Genomic DNA, 18,044 nt, shown 5'->3' on the forward strand with positions numbered 1-18,044 from the left:
TGTCAGGTGTGGTCTGAGATCTTGCTGTGAGGCCCTGAGATCTCTCTCACGTGAAGTTCCTGACTCTCTGTCAAGTGGGGGCCCTGAGATCTCTGTCAGGTGGGGGTCCTGAGATCTCTGTCAGGTGAGGGCCCTGGGATCGCTCTGGTGGGGACCCTAAGATCTGTAAGCTACGGCCTGAGATATCTCTCTCTCTGTCTCTGTCTGTCTGTCTGTCTCTCTCTCTTTCTCTCTATCTCTCTCTCTCTCTCTCTCTGTGTGTGTGTGTGTGTGTGTGTGTGTGTGTGTGTGTGTGTGTGTGAGGGCCCTGTGACCTCTGTCATGTGAGAGAAATCTGATATCTCTCTCAGTTGAGGATCCTGAGATCTCTGTCAGGTAAAGGCCCTGAGATCTGTCAGATAAGACCCTGAGATGTCTGTCAGGTGAGACTCTGAGAATTCTGTGAGGGTCCGGAGATTTCTGTCAGGTAAGACCCTGAGATCTCTCTCTCAGATGAGGACCCTGAGATGTCTGTCAGGTGAGACTCTGAGAATTCTGTGAGGGTCCGGAGATTTCTGTCAGGTAAGACCCTGAGATCTCTCTCTCAGATGAGGACCCTGAGATGTCTGTCAGGTGAGACTCTGAGAATTCTGTGAGGGTCCGGAGATTTCTGTCAGGTAAGACCCTGAGATCTCTCTCTCAGATGAGGACCCTGAGATCTCTGTCAGCTGTGGTCTGAGATCTCTGTCAGGTGAGACCCCTGAGATTTCTGTCAGGTGAGGTCCTGAGATCTCTCTCAAATGAGGGCCCTGACATCTCTGTCAGGTGAGACCCTGAGATGTCTGTCAGGTAAGGCCTGAGATCTCTGTCAGGTGAGGCCCTGAAATCTGTCTCTCTGCGAGGCCCCTCGGACCTCTGTCACGTGAGATGCTCCCTGAGAGTGGCTCTCGTCTGCACAGGGCAGGAGGCCGAAGAGAGCCCACCTTCAGATAGCGATTAGCAGTCGGCTTCTCATTCGCAGTCTGCCACTCCCCGGCCGCCTCCTCCTTGAAGTCCACGAAGTAGCCGGAGATGGGGCTGCTGCCGGCGTACACGGGCGCCTTCCAGAGCAGGACCAGGGAGTTGTCCCTGACCTCACAGAAGGTCAGGTCAAAGGCAGGACCTGGGAAACCGAACTCAGGGTCACGCCCGCACCCCAAGGGCATCAGTGTGGGTTAAGGTCAAGGTTATCTGGTCACTTTCAGGACTTCTGAGCATGTCCGGCCCAGGGGATTCAGACACTCAGTGTGGGGAGGTGGACGGCATGTTTCAGGCCCACCCGACTGGCCCCTCCAGAGAGAGCTGAGCCCTCTGGTCGCCCACTCTGCTCGGGGGCAATGAATCAAGCAGGGAGGCCAGTAGGGCCAGCTTGGGGATTTCTCCCCAGGGACTGTCCAGGGTAAGCCTGGGCACGAGGCTGTCTGAGGGCCTCAGGGGCATGGGCACTAACTCCAAGAGGCAGGGAAGAGCCCTTCCATTCAGGTGGTGGCGCTGCAGGGCAGTGTGGCCACGGCATAGCGCCCGCCTGCACTCCAGCGCCCGTGAGCCCCCAGGTCCCAGGAGACCCTCATGTGCCCAGCTGGGCCTGTGTCTCCTGCTCGGGAAGGTCCTGAATCAGGCTGAGCTCTGAGGAAGAGGCCACCTTCCGCCAAGCCTGAGTTCCGTTTTGCCAGTTCTGAGGACGCCACCCTCTGCACGCGGTCCTGATGACACCAGCTAAACCCCTGGGCAGCAGACAGGCCAGGCCCCTAGACCCTCACACTCAGGCCTCTTGGCGCGGGCGTGTGCCTAGTGCATGCCCAGACATCAGAGACAGAGTGGACCCTCCCACGAGGCCTGAGTGTGACACGGGCCAGGGTCCTGCACATGGTGGGCCTCAGCAGCTGTGGGCAGAGCCACTGCCTGCATCCGGGCCATGGCAGTCAGCACCAACATCACAGCAGATCCCAGCAGCCTCGGGGACCTACTCCCCAGTGTGGACTGGGCCCTCCTCCAGCACAGCCTCCCAGCTGCCGCACGACCATCCCTGGTGCAAGAACACCCGCGGGCCAGCTCTCCCTGCCCGTCCACTCACCAGGCTCGGGCGCTGTCCAGGCCTCACACAGGAAGAGCTCGCTGGGCTCCGACGGCTGCCCGATGCCCGCCAGGTTGGTGGCAGCGATCTTGAACTCGTATGCGGAGCCTTCCATCAAATTCTCCACCTGCCCAGGTGGACACAGGCATGAGGTAAGTTAAGGCAGCATCTCCACTCCTCTGTCTCCCCACGCGGGACAGGTGGGGAAGCTGAGGCACGCAGAGCCCAGGGCAGGGCGGGAGACTCCTGCCCACTCATGGCGCCGCCAGCCCAGAGGCAGTGCGGAGATGCCACCCACCGTGAAGAGCCGCTCTTTGACGGGTGAGGAGTTGACTTCGTGCCAGCGGGCGTGTCCAGCCTCACGGGCGTCCAGGTAGTAGCCCAAGATGGCCGCCCCTCCGCTGAATCTGGGCACTTTCCAGCCCAACGTCATGGAGTGGCCATCACAGCTCAGCAGCGTGATTCCGTAGGGCGGGGACGGGACGGCTGCGGGGACATGCAGGGACCCCTGCTCAGCACCAGGGCCTGGGCCCCCAGGCAGCAACCATCCCATGTCCTGACCTGGCCCCACCATCCAGCCCACTCTGGCCCTTTGAAGAGCAATGTGAGAGCGTAAAGCTCTCTGAGGCCCAACGTTTCCTTTCATGGACGATGCTACCAGAAAGAGCCTTATCTGAGCCCCAGCAACCCCCCTCCAGGGTCAGGGAGAGGACCTGATTGCCCCAACGGGAAGGGAACTGGGATTGACTGGGGGAGTAGCACCCAGGCCCGAGGTCACAGGGCAGAGCCAGTGTCTGAGCCAGCAAAAGGCTGACGTCACTCGCTGGGGAGGGAATAACATCATTGATGGGCGGGGCCAATGTCACTCACTGGGGCAGGGCGGAAATGATGTCATTGGGGCAGGGCTGGCATCATTCCCCGAGAGTGGGGCAGGAATGACATCAGTACTGAGGGGAGGGCTGGCGTCACTAGCTGAGGGGCGGGGCTGCTGTCACTCATGGGAGCAGGTGATGTCACTCACTGAGGGCAGCCTGCACCTTGATGACATCAGACTCCTGCGAGTTCTCGCTGGCGCCCACCGCGTTCACGGCCTTCACACGGAAGCTGTACTGCTCCCCGCTGGTCAGGCCATGCACCACGAACCTGTGGACAGCGAGCTGACTCAGTCCTGGCGGCCGCAGGGGCCGCCTGTTTCCACGACCACACCCAGGCCAGGCTCACTGCGCGAGGCTGGGTCATTCCCAGCGAGACAGACGCAGGCTGGAGTGCAGGACGCAGCCCCTCCACCCTCGCTCTACGGGCCGCTACGTCCACTGAGGGTGCGTGCCCACTCTCCCACTGCGGGGGTTGCGGACAAGCCTGCACCAAGGTCCACTCCCTGCAAAGCCTGGTTTCCGCCTGGCCTTGCCTTGCCCAGGGCTCATGTGGCTGCTGTCACGGGCCCACCCAGTGCTGCCCACCCGCCCTATGCAGGCTCCACCATGCTGCTCCCCCCCACCCGAGGCCCCCACACCCTCTCCCGCTCTGTTCGGGCAGGGCAGTGGGGTCGCCCACAGAGTGGGTGTCCAGTCAGGAAGCGGGCAGTGATGCTCCTGCGGGAGGAAGCAGGGTGGGCGGGCGGGCACCTGTTGTAGCCAATGGGCTTGTGGTTGCAGGGCTCCCAGCGGTTGCTGCCCACCACGCAGCTCTCCACGTAGTAGCCCAGCAGCTCCTCCTCCTGCCTCGGCCGATCCCACTGCACCACCACTGATGTCTTGGTGTTCCTCGAGGCCAGCACCCGGCCAGGTGCCGAAGGAACCGCTGCCGGGGGTGGGGGGTGGGGGTGGGGGAGGGGGTGGGAACACATGGTAGCTGGAGGTGGGACTGACCCAGCCCTACAGGAAGGTCACCCGGGGGTAGGTAAGAGGCAAGCCAGGACGGGAGGCCCATCAGCCTCACAGAGCCAATCAGGCACCAGGACAGGGAGTGACTTGCACAGATGCCCCGGCCACAGGGCAGGGTCCTGCCATTATGGCCACTGGATAGGATCCTGCAATTATGGCCATGGGGCAGGGTCCTGTTGATATGAATACAGTGCTTGTCCTGCCATTCCTAGTTCACTGATTCCGAGAGGGTACACAGAGTCCGATTCAGGACGGAGTTTGGTCAACATCACAGGCCCTTCAGCTATTTCTAATCTGTTTCCTAACTTCACAGAAAGATGATGAGCTTTGGAGAAATGTCAAGGACATCTGGAGGACCAGTGTGCCCTGTGAAAAGGACATCTCGAGACCAGGGGGAGGGCCAAGTGGGCCGAGCACTCACCCATTGCATCCTGCACCTGGATGGGGGCCGTGATCTCTGACGGGTCGCTCAGGCCGTACTTGTTGGCGGACAGAACCCGGAACACATAGGGCTTCCCCTCGGCCAGGTCAAACACGGCATAGCGGGGGGAGCGCACGGCCATCTGTGCATTGACTCGCTGCCAGCTCCCGCTGCCCACCACAGACTGCAGGACAGGCCAGAGGGGAGCCACATTCACATGTGCACACATGCACCCCAAGGCACTGCCCACAGGCGGGTCTACCCTCTCCATTCTATGTCATCTGTGTGTTGACCACACCACACCAAGTGCCTGTGTGAGACCATGTGTACGTGTGTCTGGGTGTGCCCGATTCTTTGTATTTGAGTTTCTGTCTACACATATGTGAGCGTGTCTAGGTATATAAGTTTGTTCTCATGCATGGGTCTACGCATACGAATATGTGTAACTATATAAGTGTGTGTATGTGGTGTGTGTGTGTGCATGCATGCAGAGTCAGGAGAGCCAACTTCTGCATGTCTGCTGGGATGGAGGGGTCTGGCCTGGAAGTTCCTCTGGTCACTCAGGGGTGTGAGCTGTCTGCAGAGCAGCCTCACAGCTCTGAAAGCTGCTGGACAGCCAGGCAGGGGGACTGCCCAGGGCGAGGGCAGGAACCCTCACACTGGCTGGGGACAGGAAGGTAGGGGCCTGCCGTGGCCAACCTCCCCAAGGCCTGGTCATGGCTGGACTCCTGCTGGCTCCCTGGCCAGCTCATCAACATGGGTCTCAGGGCTGGGCCCTCTTCTGCGGCCCCTGAGGTAGAGTGAGTGTAATGGGGAACAGCACGGAGCGGGCACCTTCTCAATGAAATACATCAGGGGGGCCCTGCCACGGGGCGTGGGCGGCTCCCAGCTGAGCACCACGTAGTTCCTGCTGATCTCTGACGCATGCACGTTGGTGGGGGGGCCCGGGAGCTGGACGTCACCTGCAGGAGTGACTCAGTGAGATGTGAGGAGTACCAGGGCCGCCTCCCCAGCCCACCCACACCGGATCTGACCACAGTTCCCGGGCATGCTCAGATCTCAGGCGTGTGTGTGTGCATGCATGTGCGTGCATGTGTGTGGTGTATGCATGTGTGCATGTGTGTTGTGTGTGCGTGCGTGCGTGTGTGTGCATGTGCGCACGTGTGAGTGAATGCGTGTGTGTGTGTCGTGTATGTATGCATTTGTGGGTGTATGTGTGTGTGTGGGTGCGCATGTGGGTGCGGGTGTGCGCATATGTGTGTGTTGTGTGTGTGTGTGTCCATGCAAGCATGCTCATACGGGACGTGCCATGCTCAGTCACCCCCGTGCTGGGGTCTCCGTGCTGGCGGAACGAGACTGAGGACAAAGAGGAGCTCGGTGACACTCCCGGCACGTGTGTGCTGAGGCCGGCCAGGAGGAGCCTCACAGGCCTCCCCGCCAGCTTCCGTGCACAATGCTGCGGCTCCCACTTAGATTAGCACATGATTAAGAGTGTCCCAATGTCCCCGGGACACGGCTGAGCCCAACACTATGTCCAGTTGCTGGCCAGGGACTCTGCGTATCTGAGGAATTCAGGAGCCACGTGGAAGCATAATCAGGACAGGGTGAGTGTCCAAGCACAGCCACAGCAGCCGGCACACAAACAACAGGAGCTGGGGCCGCTCGGGAAAACGCCCCGAGAGGGCCAGATCGGGCAGCAGCAGGGCCACAGACACCCGAGGGAATCGGACAGACAGACAGACACGAGGAGGAGGAGTTCCAGCACGGCGCAGGAGCAGCATCGGAGAGACAGAGCCGGGCTTCTGGCTCATGGGCAGCAGCTCTGAGGCCCCAAAGTCAGCAGAGGGCAGGGGGCTGCAGAAGGTCATGGAGGACCGGGAAAGGGTGCAAGATTCCTGCAGAGCCAAGGACGGAAACCACCCCATGCCCCACCACAGAGGGGCACCCGACTCTCTCCCCAGGCCGGCCACTCTCCAGGGAGGCCCAGGCTGTCCCCAGGCCTGTGACCCAGAGCTCTGGTCGGGCCAGTTTCCCCGCCTGTACCTGAACATAGACAGTCACTGACCACACGAGCTCCACGCCTGCTCACGGCTGCACACCTCCCCCATGAGTGCACACATCCCCGCTCACATGTACACAACCCCCTGTTCACATGTACACACCCCCCACTCACGGCTGCACACACCCCCACTCACAGCTGCACAGCCCCCTGCTCACATGTACATACACCCCTGCTCATGTGTGCACACACCCCCCCCTCACGTGTGCACATATCCTGGCTCACATGTACACACACACCCCACTCACGGCTGCACACACCCCTGCTCACGTGTCCATATACCCCTGCTCATGTGTGCACACACCCCTGCTCATGGCTGCACAACCCCTCGCTCACGTGTGCCCATATCCCCACTCACATGTACACCCCACTCACAGCTGCACACACCCTCCTCACGTATACATACACCCATGCTCACATGTGCACACACCCCCGCTCATGTATACACCCCCCCCGCTTGTGTGTACACACATCCCTGCTCACGTGTGCACACCCCTGCTCATGGCTGACTGGACATGCAGACCAACCCGAACCTAATCCTGCCTTTGTTTCTCCAGCATGAGGAACCGGCTTCCCAGGAGGTGTAGCACAGGAAGCCTCTCCCCAGGCCAACAGGAGGCGAGAGAACCCCTGGACCCAAGGGCCGAGGAGAAAGCCTTGTCCCCCCTGGAGAACCTGAGCGTGAGAGCAATGCGTGGCTTCCCGTGGAGCCCTGCCATGGTCCCGAGCAGAGCCTGCCCTCTGGAGGAACCTCAGCAGGGAGGGGGGGTGTGATCGCAGGGAGGGCCGAGGGAGCTGACCATGAGCAGTGAGGGTCTGCGGGGCCTCCGGGCTCTGGCTCTCACCTTCCAGGTCCTCCTGGCAGATCACGATCTCCTTGTCCCCCTCGAGGCGGACGGCTGTGGGGAAGAGGGCAGAGGAGAGACTGGTGCTGAGCCCGCCAGCAGGGCGGGATTCCGGAAGGGCCCAGACACGACCTTCCGGGCTCTCCACCGCCCCTCTGGAGTCCATCCACTCAGGAAACAGGGGACGGACTCCCGACAACCTTGATTCCGGACCCCCTGGAGGAAGGCTGGGGCAGGATTCTGTCCAGGCCGCCCGCCGGGACAGGAGCAGCCGTGCCCACAGGGTCAAAGGGTCCTGCCAGGCCCTGAGGGCGCAGCGTGGAGACGGCCCTCGAGACTCTCAAGTGCCTGCTTAGTTGGGACTGGACCCCCAGCCCGGGCAGGAGACTCCCCAGCCCGCCCGCAGGCCCTGACCTTGCAGCCTCCGGAGCTCGGCAGGGTCCAGGGCGGCCACGGCGTCAGAGACGCGGGAAGGCCTGCTGGTGCCAGCGCTGTTGACGGCCCGCACGCGGAAGGTGTAGGAGCGGCCCTCGCAGAGCCCCGTCACCGGGTAGCGGCACACCTTGACGGGCGTGTCGTTGCACTGCACCCACGTGTCCGTACCCACCTCGCACCTGCCGGCACACAGAACCCACCAGAATGTGGCCGCCGTGTCTACGCCAGTGGCCGTCAGGCTGTCAAAGAGTGCAGACTAAGGAGCAGCAGGGAACACTACATGTGTGCGTGGTATAGACATAACACAGCACAGACAACGCGTGCGTGTGTGTGTGTGTGTGTGTGTGTGCGCGCGCGCACACACACATTCGCGAGGCCTGTGATTGTGGCAGGATGTGTACAGGGAACCCAGTGGTTAATGCTTTAAAATACACAGAAAAGGTCAGGGAAGAGAGAGAAGTCCTTCTGCAACAGAGAAAGAGAGAGAGAAAGAGAGAGAGAGAGAGAGAGAGAGAGAGAGAGAGAGAGAGAGAGCGAGAGCTGGGATTTAACAATGAAGAGAGACAGAGAGAGAGAGACAGAGACACAGCAATGAACAGAGAAAGAGAAAGAGGCAGAGAGAGAGGGAAGAAGGGAAAGAGGGAGAGAGGGAGAGAGGAGGGAGAGGGAGAGAGGGAGAGGAAGAGAGGAGAAAGAAAGGAAAGAGGGAGAGGAGAGAGAGGGAGAGAGAAAGGAAGAAAGAGGGAGAGGGGAAAGGGAGAAAGGGAGAGAGGGGGATGGAGGGAGCGAAGAAGAGAGAGGGAGGGAGAGAGTGGGTGAGAAAGGGAGGGAGAAAGGGAGAAAGGGAGGGAGGGAGAGAAGGAGGGAGCATGCAGTGGTGGAGACGGTGCCCCCAGGGCCCCCCTGGAGCACTGGCCGAGGCAATGAGCAGAGGAAGCTCCTGCCTGTCATTGGGACTCACCGGTCCACAAAGTAGCCGAGCACAGGGCTCTCATTGGTGGTGTTGGGCGGCTTCCAGGAGACGATGACGTAGTCCTGGTTGGCGTCATGGCACTGCAGGTCCATGGGTGCGCCCGGGGCACCTGTCACCAGCGGGTCAGCGTCTGGGGACCGGGAGGGTGTCCTGAGACCCTGCGGCTACCAGGCCTCATGGCGGGACCCTGTCCACGCACACCCCACACCTGCCAGCACGGGGCGAGGAGACCCAGGGGCTGCAGGCTTTGGCTCAGTCTACAGCTCTCCGTGTCCTAGCCAAGGAGGAAATACGCCGCCTCGTGCCATGATGCACTCTGCGGTTGTCACGCACATAAGCACGCTCACAGACATGTAGTCACAGGACGTGGGACATGACGCCATACATGGAGGCACGTGATGTGTGGTGAGCTCATGTCACATGCATCATAGCGTCATAGGCACCTGCGACACGTGATGTGTTGTTATATGGCCTGCGTTACGTGGCATCACATCACATAGGCATAAGGCCACGTGCTGTTTCATGGCACACGATGCCTCTCACACGGGCACGAGGTCGTGCGGCCACGCCATCAGGTGGCCACAAGGTGTGTGAGCGCACACAGGGGCTCTCCCAGTGGCCAGAGGTGGGGCCGGTTCATGAAGGCCAGCTGAAGGCAGGCCCAACCCATACTCGACTCGGACCTGGGACCTGCCGGCCACCTCCCTAGGGTGCCCACACCGACCTCCTCCCGGCCATACCTCGGACGAACAGGAAGGCGCTATGGTCCGTGACGCCACCCCGGGACACGATGCGCAGCGTGTACAGACCCTCGTCGTCCTTGTGCAGCTGCCCAAAGGACAGCGAGGCCTGGCCCTCCCCGAAAAACATCTTGGTCCACTTGGACTCCTGGAGAAGGACGTCTGCAGGGACAAGGGGCTGATCAGGCCACGCCAGCACATGCGCCTCTGGGAGGCGGGTCCCTGCCGTCCCTCATTTCCACTGCCTGCCCCGGACTAGCCCTGCCCACCCTGATCAGTGCCCCACCCCCACCTGCCCCACCCCCAATGCTGTGCCCGCCCGGACCCAGGTCGGCAGACACTCACCATCCCGGTACCACTCGGCCCGCGGCCGCACCCGCTTCAGGTCAGGCGTCACCAGCAGCGTGCACTTGAGGGTGAGGGTCTCCCCCTCAGTTCTGAAGGTGACCCCGAACTTCTCCAAGAACTGGATGTCAAAGTGGGTGTGTGGGACCTCAGACGACAGGGGCACTGCGGAGGGAGCCAGGCTGAGGGTTCCGGGCACAGCCATGACTGCCCGCACCCCCACCTGGGAGGACTTAGGGGTCAGCTGGGGAAGGGACACTCACGACCGATGGGGAGGCCCACGGAACGCAGCGGGTCCTCGTCCCCATGGAAGCCTGTGAGGAGGGAGAGGGAGGACAGTGAGCCATACCCACCCTACCCAAGGTCACGCACTCACTACCAACCCCGGGCTGATACACAGACCCCTGACCTGGGTTACACCTGACCCCAGGGTCACATATCACCCCTCACCCCAAGGTCACACATCACCCCTGACCTGAGGTCACACATCACCCCTGACCTGAGGTCACACATCACCTAGACCCTGAGGTCACACATCACTCCTGACCCGAGGTCACACATCCCCCCGACCTGGGCCCCCCAAAGGCGCCTGACACTCACGTCTCACCACCACGGCTGCCTGAGTCGACACCTGTCCATGCCCGTTGGTGGCAACTGCGGAGTAGGTGGCCGTGTCATCGAAGTGTGCCCTGGGGAGAGGGAAGCATGTGACCGTCCCAAGAGGCTACAAGGCCCAGCGGCCCCAGTGGCCTCCCTGCATGGACGCTTCGGCCTGCCCTGAGCCCAGGATGTCTGGGGCTCTGGTCTCAAGGGAAAACAGGTCATCCGCGACTCCTGTTTCCTGCAGGACAGCATCACCCTCACCCCCCACTGTCTGCCCACCAGGGTCCTCGTGCTCAGCAAGGTCCAGCCTCCTGCTGACCAGCCCAGGCAACTCACACTGCGGGTATTGGAGTTGCCCCAGGGGCACCCCCACTCTTCCTACTGGAACACTCCCCATCTACCTCCAGCTTGGACAGTTTCCCCAACTGGGATACACCTGCAAGGAAGAGGGAGCTTCCCCAGCAGAGGGAGGAGGGAACTTCCCTACTGGGAGGAGAGAGTCCCCTGCAGAGAGGGAGGAAGGAGAGTTCCCTATAGAGATTGAGGAGGGAATGTCCCCTGCAGGGAGGAGGCAGAGTCCCCTACAGAGAGGGAGGAGGGAGCTTCCACTGTAGGGAGGAGAGAGAGTCCCCTGTAGAGAGGGAGGAGGGAGCTTTCCTGCAGAGAGGAAGGAGCTTCCCTGGAGAGAGGTGGCAGAGTCCCCTGCAGGGAGGAGGGAGCTTCCCCTGCAGGGAGGAGGCAGAGTCCCCTACAGAGAGGGAGGAGGGAGCTTCCCCTGCAGGGAGGAGGAAGAGTCATCTGCACAGAGGGAGGAGTGAGCTTCCTTGCGGGGAGGAGGGAGCTTCCACTGCAGGGAGGAGGGAGCTTCCACTGCAGGGAGGACGGAGAGTCCAGCAGGGAGGACCAGAGGGTCTCTGCAGTGCCCAAACAAGGCCTTCCCCAGCTGACTGGCCTGTTGAGATGGCCAGTGTCCGCGCCTTAGCACAGAGGAGACTGTCAATGACCCAATTAGCACTTAGGGCTTAACAGAGGCTCAGGGCAGGGGCTGGGAAGGCCCTGACTTAGCAGGCCCAGAGCAGCCCTCTGGAGCACTGGAAAGCCTGTCCATGGGCCCAGAAGCCCAGGGGGGTGGGGGAACGCAGGGAGGGAACCGCAGGCTCACAGAGTCCTGTTGGCACCTGGGACTCATTACCAGGGAAACAGAGAGACTGGGCACCCCTCCCTCAGGGAGCATCTTGCAGAGTTGGGCAAGGGGCACAGGAAACAGAGCAGGCAGCCGGCCCTGGCAGGGTCAGTGGCTGAAATGACCTAATGGATCAGTCTAGCCCAGAATGGCGCCTGAGAGTGATAGTGCCAGATGGCATGACCCTGCCCCTCCCCCTGCTGGCCCTCCCCCTCCCAGACACCCTCCCCCCTCCCCGGCCCAGGCTGCCCCCACGTCCCCTCAAGGCTGCTTCAGAGGCAAAGGGCTCCCTGTTCTGCCACGCCCGGTTTCTGCTCAGGGTCTGTGTTGCTCTCCGTGGGGCCCCGGCTGGGCGGAGGGGCAGGGCCACTGTCTGTGCTGGGGCGGGCACAGAGGGTTTGAGGCAGGAGCATTTCTCAGGCACCCCAGGCCACCAGACCCGTCGGTGGTGTTGGCACTAGGCTTGCCTGTTTCACCGAGAATCACAACCAACCTCTAAAAATAAAGTGCCCATATTCCCCAGCAGCGGACACTCGGCCCGGTGCCTGCACCGTGGAGAGCCCCAGTAGAACCCTCAGCAGAACGGGCTCGGTGAGTCCCAGGGCGGGTTTATGAGCTTATAAACGAGAGTCAGGTGCAATGGGAATGCAGCAGGCAGCAGCGCTCGGCATTGCTGGGCCACTGTGCCAGGGAGTATTTATGGGGACGGTGTCACTGCGGGCTGCACGGCCCCCGGCCAGCACAGGCGCACGACGCTGTGATCTGATCTGCTGACAGCGACTCAGCACCGGAGCCGGGCAGCTGACGGCAGCTGTCAGGGCCGGGCACTGCTCTGGCCTCTACTCTGTCCCAGGGCAGGAGCAGGGGGACACCCCTCAGCCCTGCCTTCCCCTCTCATGGCACCAGCAGGGGTGGAGGCGAGACCCTTCCCCTTTTGAAAGCAGCCACTGCTGCCTCAAGGTCCCTTCCTGAAGCACCCCAAGGAGCTGACACCCCTAGCAGTATGCGCCTCCCAGCAAGGTGAGTCTTCTCCCATGCACTGCCGTCCGGGGCCCGAGACACCGTGCATGCCTGCACACACACACACACACACACACACACACACACACACACGCATGCTCACAAATGCACACATATCCACACATGCACACACACACATGCACATACACATGCACACACACACATGCAGATGCACACACATACATCCACACACCACACACTCACACATGCACACATGCACCATACACACGCACACACACGTGCACACACAACACATGCATTCACGTACACAAGCACACGCATTCACACACATACACTCATATACAACGTGCACACTCACACATGCACACATGCACACACATGCACTCACTCACGCACACATACACTTATACACACGTTCACATACGCACACACTCATACACACACACACACACACACACCGCACACTGCACACGCACACAGATACTGGAAATCCAGGATTAGTCTCTAGTCTCTGAACCACAGGCAACAGGCTGGGGCACCCCTAAAGGATGGCAAAGGGACACTGTCCCTCTCCTGAACCCCACCTCTATCCCTGCAGCACCCCCACCCCAGCTCCACAAACTGCTCTCTCCCTGTTTCACACATCGGTCAGGATGACGACAGGACAGAGGGACATGCAGGGAGGCTGACTGTCCCCCCCCCCCCGAGGGTGCAGGATGCAGGGTCCTCTGGGTGCCGCTCAGGGTGGGTGGGCCCGGCCAGCTCCTGACCTGTTGATCTGCAGCGTGTGCACTCCATACTTGCTGTCGATCAGGTACTTGCCCGGCTCTGCTGCCTGGCAGATCAAGTTGCCGTCTTTGTACCTGGGGAGGGAAGGTGCCAGGAGGAGCAGTGGGCTTGCATGCTGGCACCCTCGTGTCTCGTCCCGCTCACCCCAGCCCGACTCATTCTCCCAGGGAACCAAGCCCCAGAGCTGTGTATGCAAGGTTACTCGGGTAATGAGCAGAGCCCCTGTGGAAGCACCGCTACTTGAATAAGGAGCAGAGTTCACCTGTAAGCAAGGTTACTCGCGTAAGTACAGTTACTCGGGTAAGGAGCAGAGCCTCTGTGGAAGCACCATTACTCAAGTAAGGAGCAAGGAGCAGGGATCACTTGTAAGCAAGATTACTTGGGTAAGCATGGTTACTCGAGTAAGCAGCAGTATCTGCATAGAAGCACAGTTACTCGAGTAATAAAGGCCACGTGTAAGCAGGGTACTCAGGTAAGGAGCAGGGCCTTCGAGGAGGCCTGGCTACTTAGGGAATGAGCCAAGGCCACATGCAGGCACTGGTGGCCTCTGAGAAGCACCAGCCCCCGGCACTCACCACTGCACCACCGGGGTGGGGTAGCCCTGCACCGTGAAGCACAGGGTCACCGACATCCGCTCCCACACCGTGTGCGAGCGCAGACGCACCAGGATCTCGGGGGCTCTGCCCATCCGCTCCTCGAAGCCAAAGCTGGACCTTGCCCAGCCCAGCCTGTCGTCCACCTGGCGAGGACAAGGGCGTGAGGGCTGCCGAGGGTTCCTGGGCATATGGGGGGTGGTGTGGCTCCACCCACGCCCCCCCACCCCACGCCCAGTCCTACTGAGAGCTGTCCGGAGGCTGTGTATCTGTCCAGCAGGTCCCGGGCCTGGGCGCGGGCCAGCCCCATACTGTCCTGAGCCTGGGCCAGCTCGCCCAGGAAGCGCCGACGCTTGGCCTCGCCATAAGCTGCCGAAGAGGACCTGTACCTGCAAGCAGAGACCTCGGCTCTAAGACGCCAGGGGGCAGCACGTGGGAGGGGGCTTCGCGTGGGTACAGGAGAAGGTATCAGGCCCCGGGCCTGCAGGGTGATCCACACCCTGTTCCAGGGGCCCTAGACACCCACCTGCTCACATGCCTCAGGGGCTCCAAAGAGGCCCTGCCTGCCGCCCTCAAACCCCAGAAGCTTTGGGAAATCCCAGAGGCTCAAACCCAGACTCCTATTCCAGGGAGCTAGAGAAAGCCTCCTCCCCAGAGCATGCAAGCCAGGTTACTCGGGCCGGGGGCAGGGCAGAGGCAGGGGCAGGAGGGCCTGGCACAGTCACTGTCCCACATGGACCCACGAGCCCTTGGCAATAATGGGCCAGGGGCGGGTCAGGAGCACGAACCTCAGGGACCACCAGAGACCAGAGACCCCCCCGGGAACCACCCACACCCATGCCCAGACCAGCCTGGCAGCCTCCACAGTCCCTCTGCACATCTTCCCAGGCCCCCTCAGAGCCGGGCTGCTCCCTCCCGAAGAGACGTCTCCCTGCAGAAACCTCTGCCGGCCACCCAGGCCTCACTGCAAGGTGCTCAGAGCCCGACTCAGGAAGCGCCTTCATGCCCTGTGACCGCCTGGTCCCTGAGCACTGGCCCGCTGACCTCATCAGCTCAGTGTCCTGCCTCCATCTGGGCACAGCTAATAATCATCCACTCCTGCACCCCGCCAGAGACCTTCCCCGTGCCCACCTGGTGCTGGCCGCTGGCCTCCAGAGAGGGGATTTTCAGGGCACCGGGACCCCTGGGGCTCCTTCACTGACACGGGTCCGACTGCTCTCTGCTCCCATGTGGGCCCAACCAGGGCGTCCCAAGCTGCCCCCACTCTCTGCTCGTGGGGTCCCTCCTGTTTCCAGGGGCCTCTGCATCCCAGTGTCCCCTCAGATGCCCCTCTGCTGCCCGCCTGAGGGACGCTGGGGTCTGGCACTGGGGCCTTTGCTGTAGGACAGGCCGCTGGGCGCCTCAGGTGTAGGCAGGGACTCCCCAGGTACCTTCCGTCCTGCTCATACTCCTCCTCCTCCTCCGAGGCCTCCAGCCGCTTGGCACAGACCCTGCAGGTGGCCCCTCCTGCCGCGGCATGGCTGGATGCTCGCTGGGACACGGCCTGGCTGGACGCTCGCTGGGCTACAGCCTGGCTGGATGCTCGCTGGGACACAGCCTGGCTGCTTGACGCCTGCACGGAGGATGACCGGGACGAGGCCCGCCTGCTGCCGGGAAGCCACGGGGTCAGGAAAGGGAGAGAGCAGCACACCCTGAGCCCGTCCAGACACACACATGCAGGCCTGTGCACACACATGCGTGCAGCACTCACGGGGTGCAGATCCATGGGCACACAGCTATCCTGCCTGGCACTTGGGCGCACACACACCATCTCACCTAGCACATGGGCACACACACACCTGTCCCACCTGGCTGGTACACAGGAGCACATACACTCGTCCTGCCTGGCACATGGGTACACACATATCCATCCTACCTGGTACTGGGCACATGACTATCCCACGTGGCACACGGGAGCACACACACCCCATCCTGCCTGGCACATGGGCACACACACACACTCATCCTGCCTGGCACACAGGTGCACACATACCCGTCCTGCCTGGCACATGGGCACACACACATACCCGTCCCTCCTAGCACACGGGCACATACACCTATCCTGCCTGGTACACGGGCACACATACCCGGTCCCCCTGGCACACGCACACACAACCGTCCCGCCTGGCACAGGTAGTGCACACATGCACACATGAGCACACACGCTTCTGCACATGCCCATCCGCGGGGAAGCTCCCGGGCCGAGCACAGCCCTGCTGGCTGCCAGCCTGGGCCCTGGTGGAGCTTAGCTCTATCTGAGGCTGCTGGCGGGCGCCCCTGCCAGTGTTGGGCCTTGTTTACTGAAGGGATGTCAGCCGGCTGCCTGCACCGTGACGCCTCTAAATATAGGGTGTCAGAGACGTGGGCGAGAGCTCTGGGAAGAGGAAAGACCTTCCATGGTGCCACCAGGGCGGGCTAAGGGGGACCCCGGGAGGGGCTTGGGGATCCAAGTCCTGCCTGGTGGACTCACTCAGACACAGCCCGGGCTCAGCTCTGCTTCTCCCTCCCAAGCACTATCGAGGCCCCGGCTCTGGGGACTCTGGGAGAATCGAGGTGGGAGCACGCCCCAGGGGTCTCAGCTGCAGGGGACAGGCATGGACAGGGGTGGTGGGCATGGACAGGAGTGGAAAGAAGTGGACAGAAGTGGGTGGGCATGGGCGGGCATGGCTGGGCATGGGTGGGCAGGAATAGGAGATGACAGGAATGGACTGGAGTGGGTGGGCATGGCTGGGAATAGGTGGGCACTGGCATGAGTGGATGGGCGTGGACAGCATGGGAAGGCATGGACAGGAGTGGACAGCATGGACAGCATGGGCAGGAGTAGGCGGGCTGTTTGGGCTTGGCTGAGTGTGAACAGGTACGGGTGGGCACGCTCATCCACAGGCCCACGTGGGTCCAAGGCTCCACCCACCCCGGGGTCCAGCTGTAGCACTGGGCGTCGCCTCACCTCTTGGCGGCGTACTCCTCTAGAAGGTACCGTGTCTGGACATGGCGGTAGGACTGGTCAAAGTGCTTGTGCCGTCTCTGGTAGAAGGGCAGCGCCACCAGCGACATCTTGGGGCTCACCTGGATGGAGACGGGGCACAGGTGGGCATGGCCCAGCCCCCCCCTTGGGCTGTGGGCAGCAGGAAGGTCAGCACTGGACTGAGCCTCCATGGGCTCATTCTGTTTGGGACCACGCCCTGGGGTACTCAGGGCGCCCTCCTGCCTCTGCACCCATGGCAGGGCTCAGAGAGCCACACGTGGTGCCAGGGACTGAACCCAGGTCGGCACATGTGGGAGGCAAGAGCGCTGCCCACTCTGTCGCCAACTGCACCGCCTGCCCGGGGCCCTTAAAGCCTATGCACAGAGCCCGGGTCCCAGGCCTGCAAAACGTGTGGCTGGGTGACAATAATGCAAATAAAACATAAACAAAAGCAAAACCCAGATTCATGATGCAAAGAGACACTGAGGAGGGGGGACGAGCCACCTCCAGCCTCACCACTGGTGGACAAAGGGGGACACAAGGCGGAGACTCGGCCCTCATCAGTGGGACCCGCGGCTGGACTCTGGGAGGCCAGTGGACATTGCCCGGGGCTGGCGTCCCCCTCTGTCCCATGCCTGGAATCCCAGCCACACGGTGCCCGGCCCTGTGCCTCACTGCTCATGGCCAGGCGGGCACTGGACGGGGTCACGGCAAGGGAGAACCCCCTGGGGCCTAGGCTGTAACTCCAGGGCCTCAGCCATAATCAGGGGCTGTGTATCGAGGAAGCGGACACTCTGAGCCATTTCCCATGCATTCAGAGTGTCCGCTGCCCTCACCTGCACCCAGCGAGGGCCGGCGCTGGGCCCCCGAGAGGCCCACAGGCAGGCGGGCACCCGCCCCAGCATTGAGCTTCTCTCTGTTGGCATTTCCTGGCAAGGCAAAAGGCCCCAAGTGTGCCAGGTGATATGGGCGGGTTATCTGGAGCCACTGGGCTGGGGCAGCTGACACCCAAGGTGGGGGACGCGCACGGGCATGACCCCTGCTCTCGTTTCCAAGGCGAGATGGCTGGAAAGGTCAGCGGGGCCACAGCACAGCTGG

General features: G+C 61.9%; 1 protein-coding gene across 3 annotated transcripts in view; it reads right to left on the minus strand.

Moving 5' to 3' along the window:
* MYOM2 (myomesin 2) overlaps positions 1-18,044 on the minus strand; it is a 48,742-nt gene that overhangs the window by 12,903 nt on the left and 17,795 nt on the right. For 2 of the 3 annotated variants that reach the window (XM_056113984.1, XM_056113983.1), the window contains exons 2-20: positions 16,929-17,047; positions 15,369-15,588; positions 14,187-14,327; positions 13,925-14,088; positions 13,331-13,423; positions 10,394-10,482; positions 10,057-10,107; positions 9,794-9,958; positions 9,449-9,610; positions 8,697-8,838; positions 7,715-7,914; positions 7,301-7,354; positions 5,231-5,358; positions 4,397-4,580; positions 3,718-3,892; positions 3,114-3,235; positions 2,391-2,578; positions 2,093-2,219; positions 963-1,141 (exon numbers count right to left, since the gene is read on the minus strand). In XM_056113984.1, coding sequence (XP_055969959.1) covers positions 963-1,141; positions 2,093-2,219; positions 2,391-2,578; positions 3,114-3,235; positions 3,718-3,892; positions 4,397-4,580; positions 5,231-5,358; positions 7,301-7,354; positions 7,715-7,914; positions 8,697-8,838; positions 9,449-9,610; positions 9,794-9,958; positions 10,057-10,107; positions 10,394-10,482; positions 13,331-13,423; positions 13,925-14,088; positions 14,187-14,327; positions 15,369-15,588; positions 16,929-17,035 — 2,691 coding nt within the window. In that variant the 5' untranslated portion in view covers positions 17,036-17,047. The remainder of the gene's footprint in view (positions 1-962; positions 1,142-2,092; positions 2,220-2,390; positions 2,579-3,113; positions 3,236-3,717; positions 3,893-4,396; positions 4,581-5,230; positions 5,359-7,300; positions 7,355-7,714; positions 7,915-8,696; positions 8,839-9,448; positions 9,611-9,793; positions 9,959-10,056; positions 10,108-10,393; positions 10,483-13,330; positions 13,424-13,924; positions 14,089-14,186; positions 14,328-15,368; positions 15,589-16,928; positions 17,048-18,044) is intronic. The other variant, XM_056113985.1, reaches the window with a different exon arrangement.

The sequence above is a fragment of the Sorex fumeus genome, unplaced genomic scaffold (genome assembly GCF_029834395.1).
Source record: "Sorex fumeus unplaced genomic scaffold, SorFum_2.1 ptg000024l, whole genome shotgun sequence".
Lineage (NCBI taxonomy): Eukaryota > Metazoa > Chordata > Mammalia > Eulipotyphla > Soricidae > Sorex > Sorex fumeus.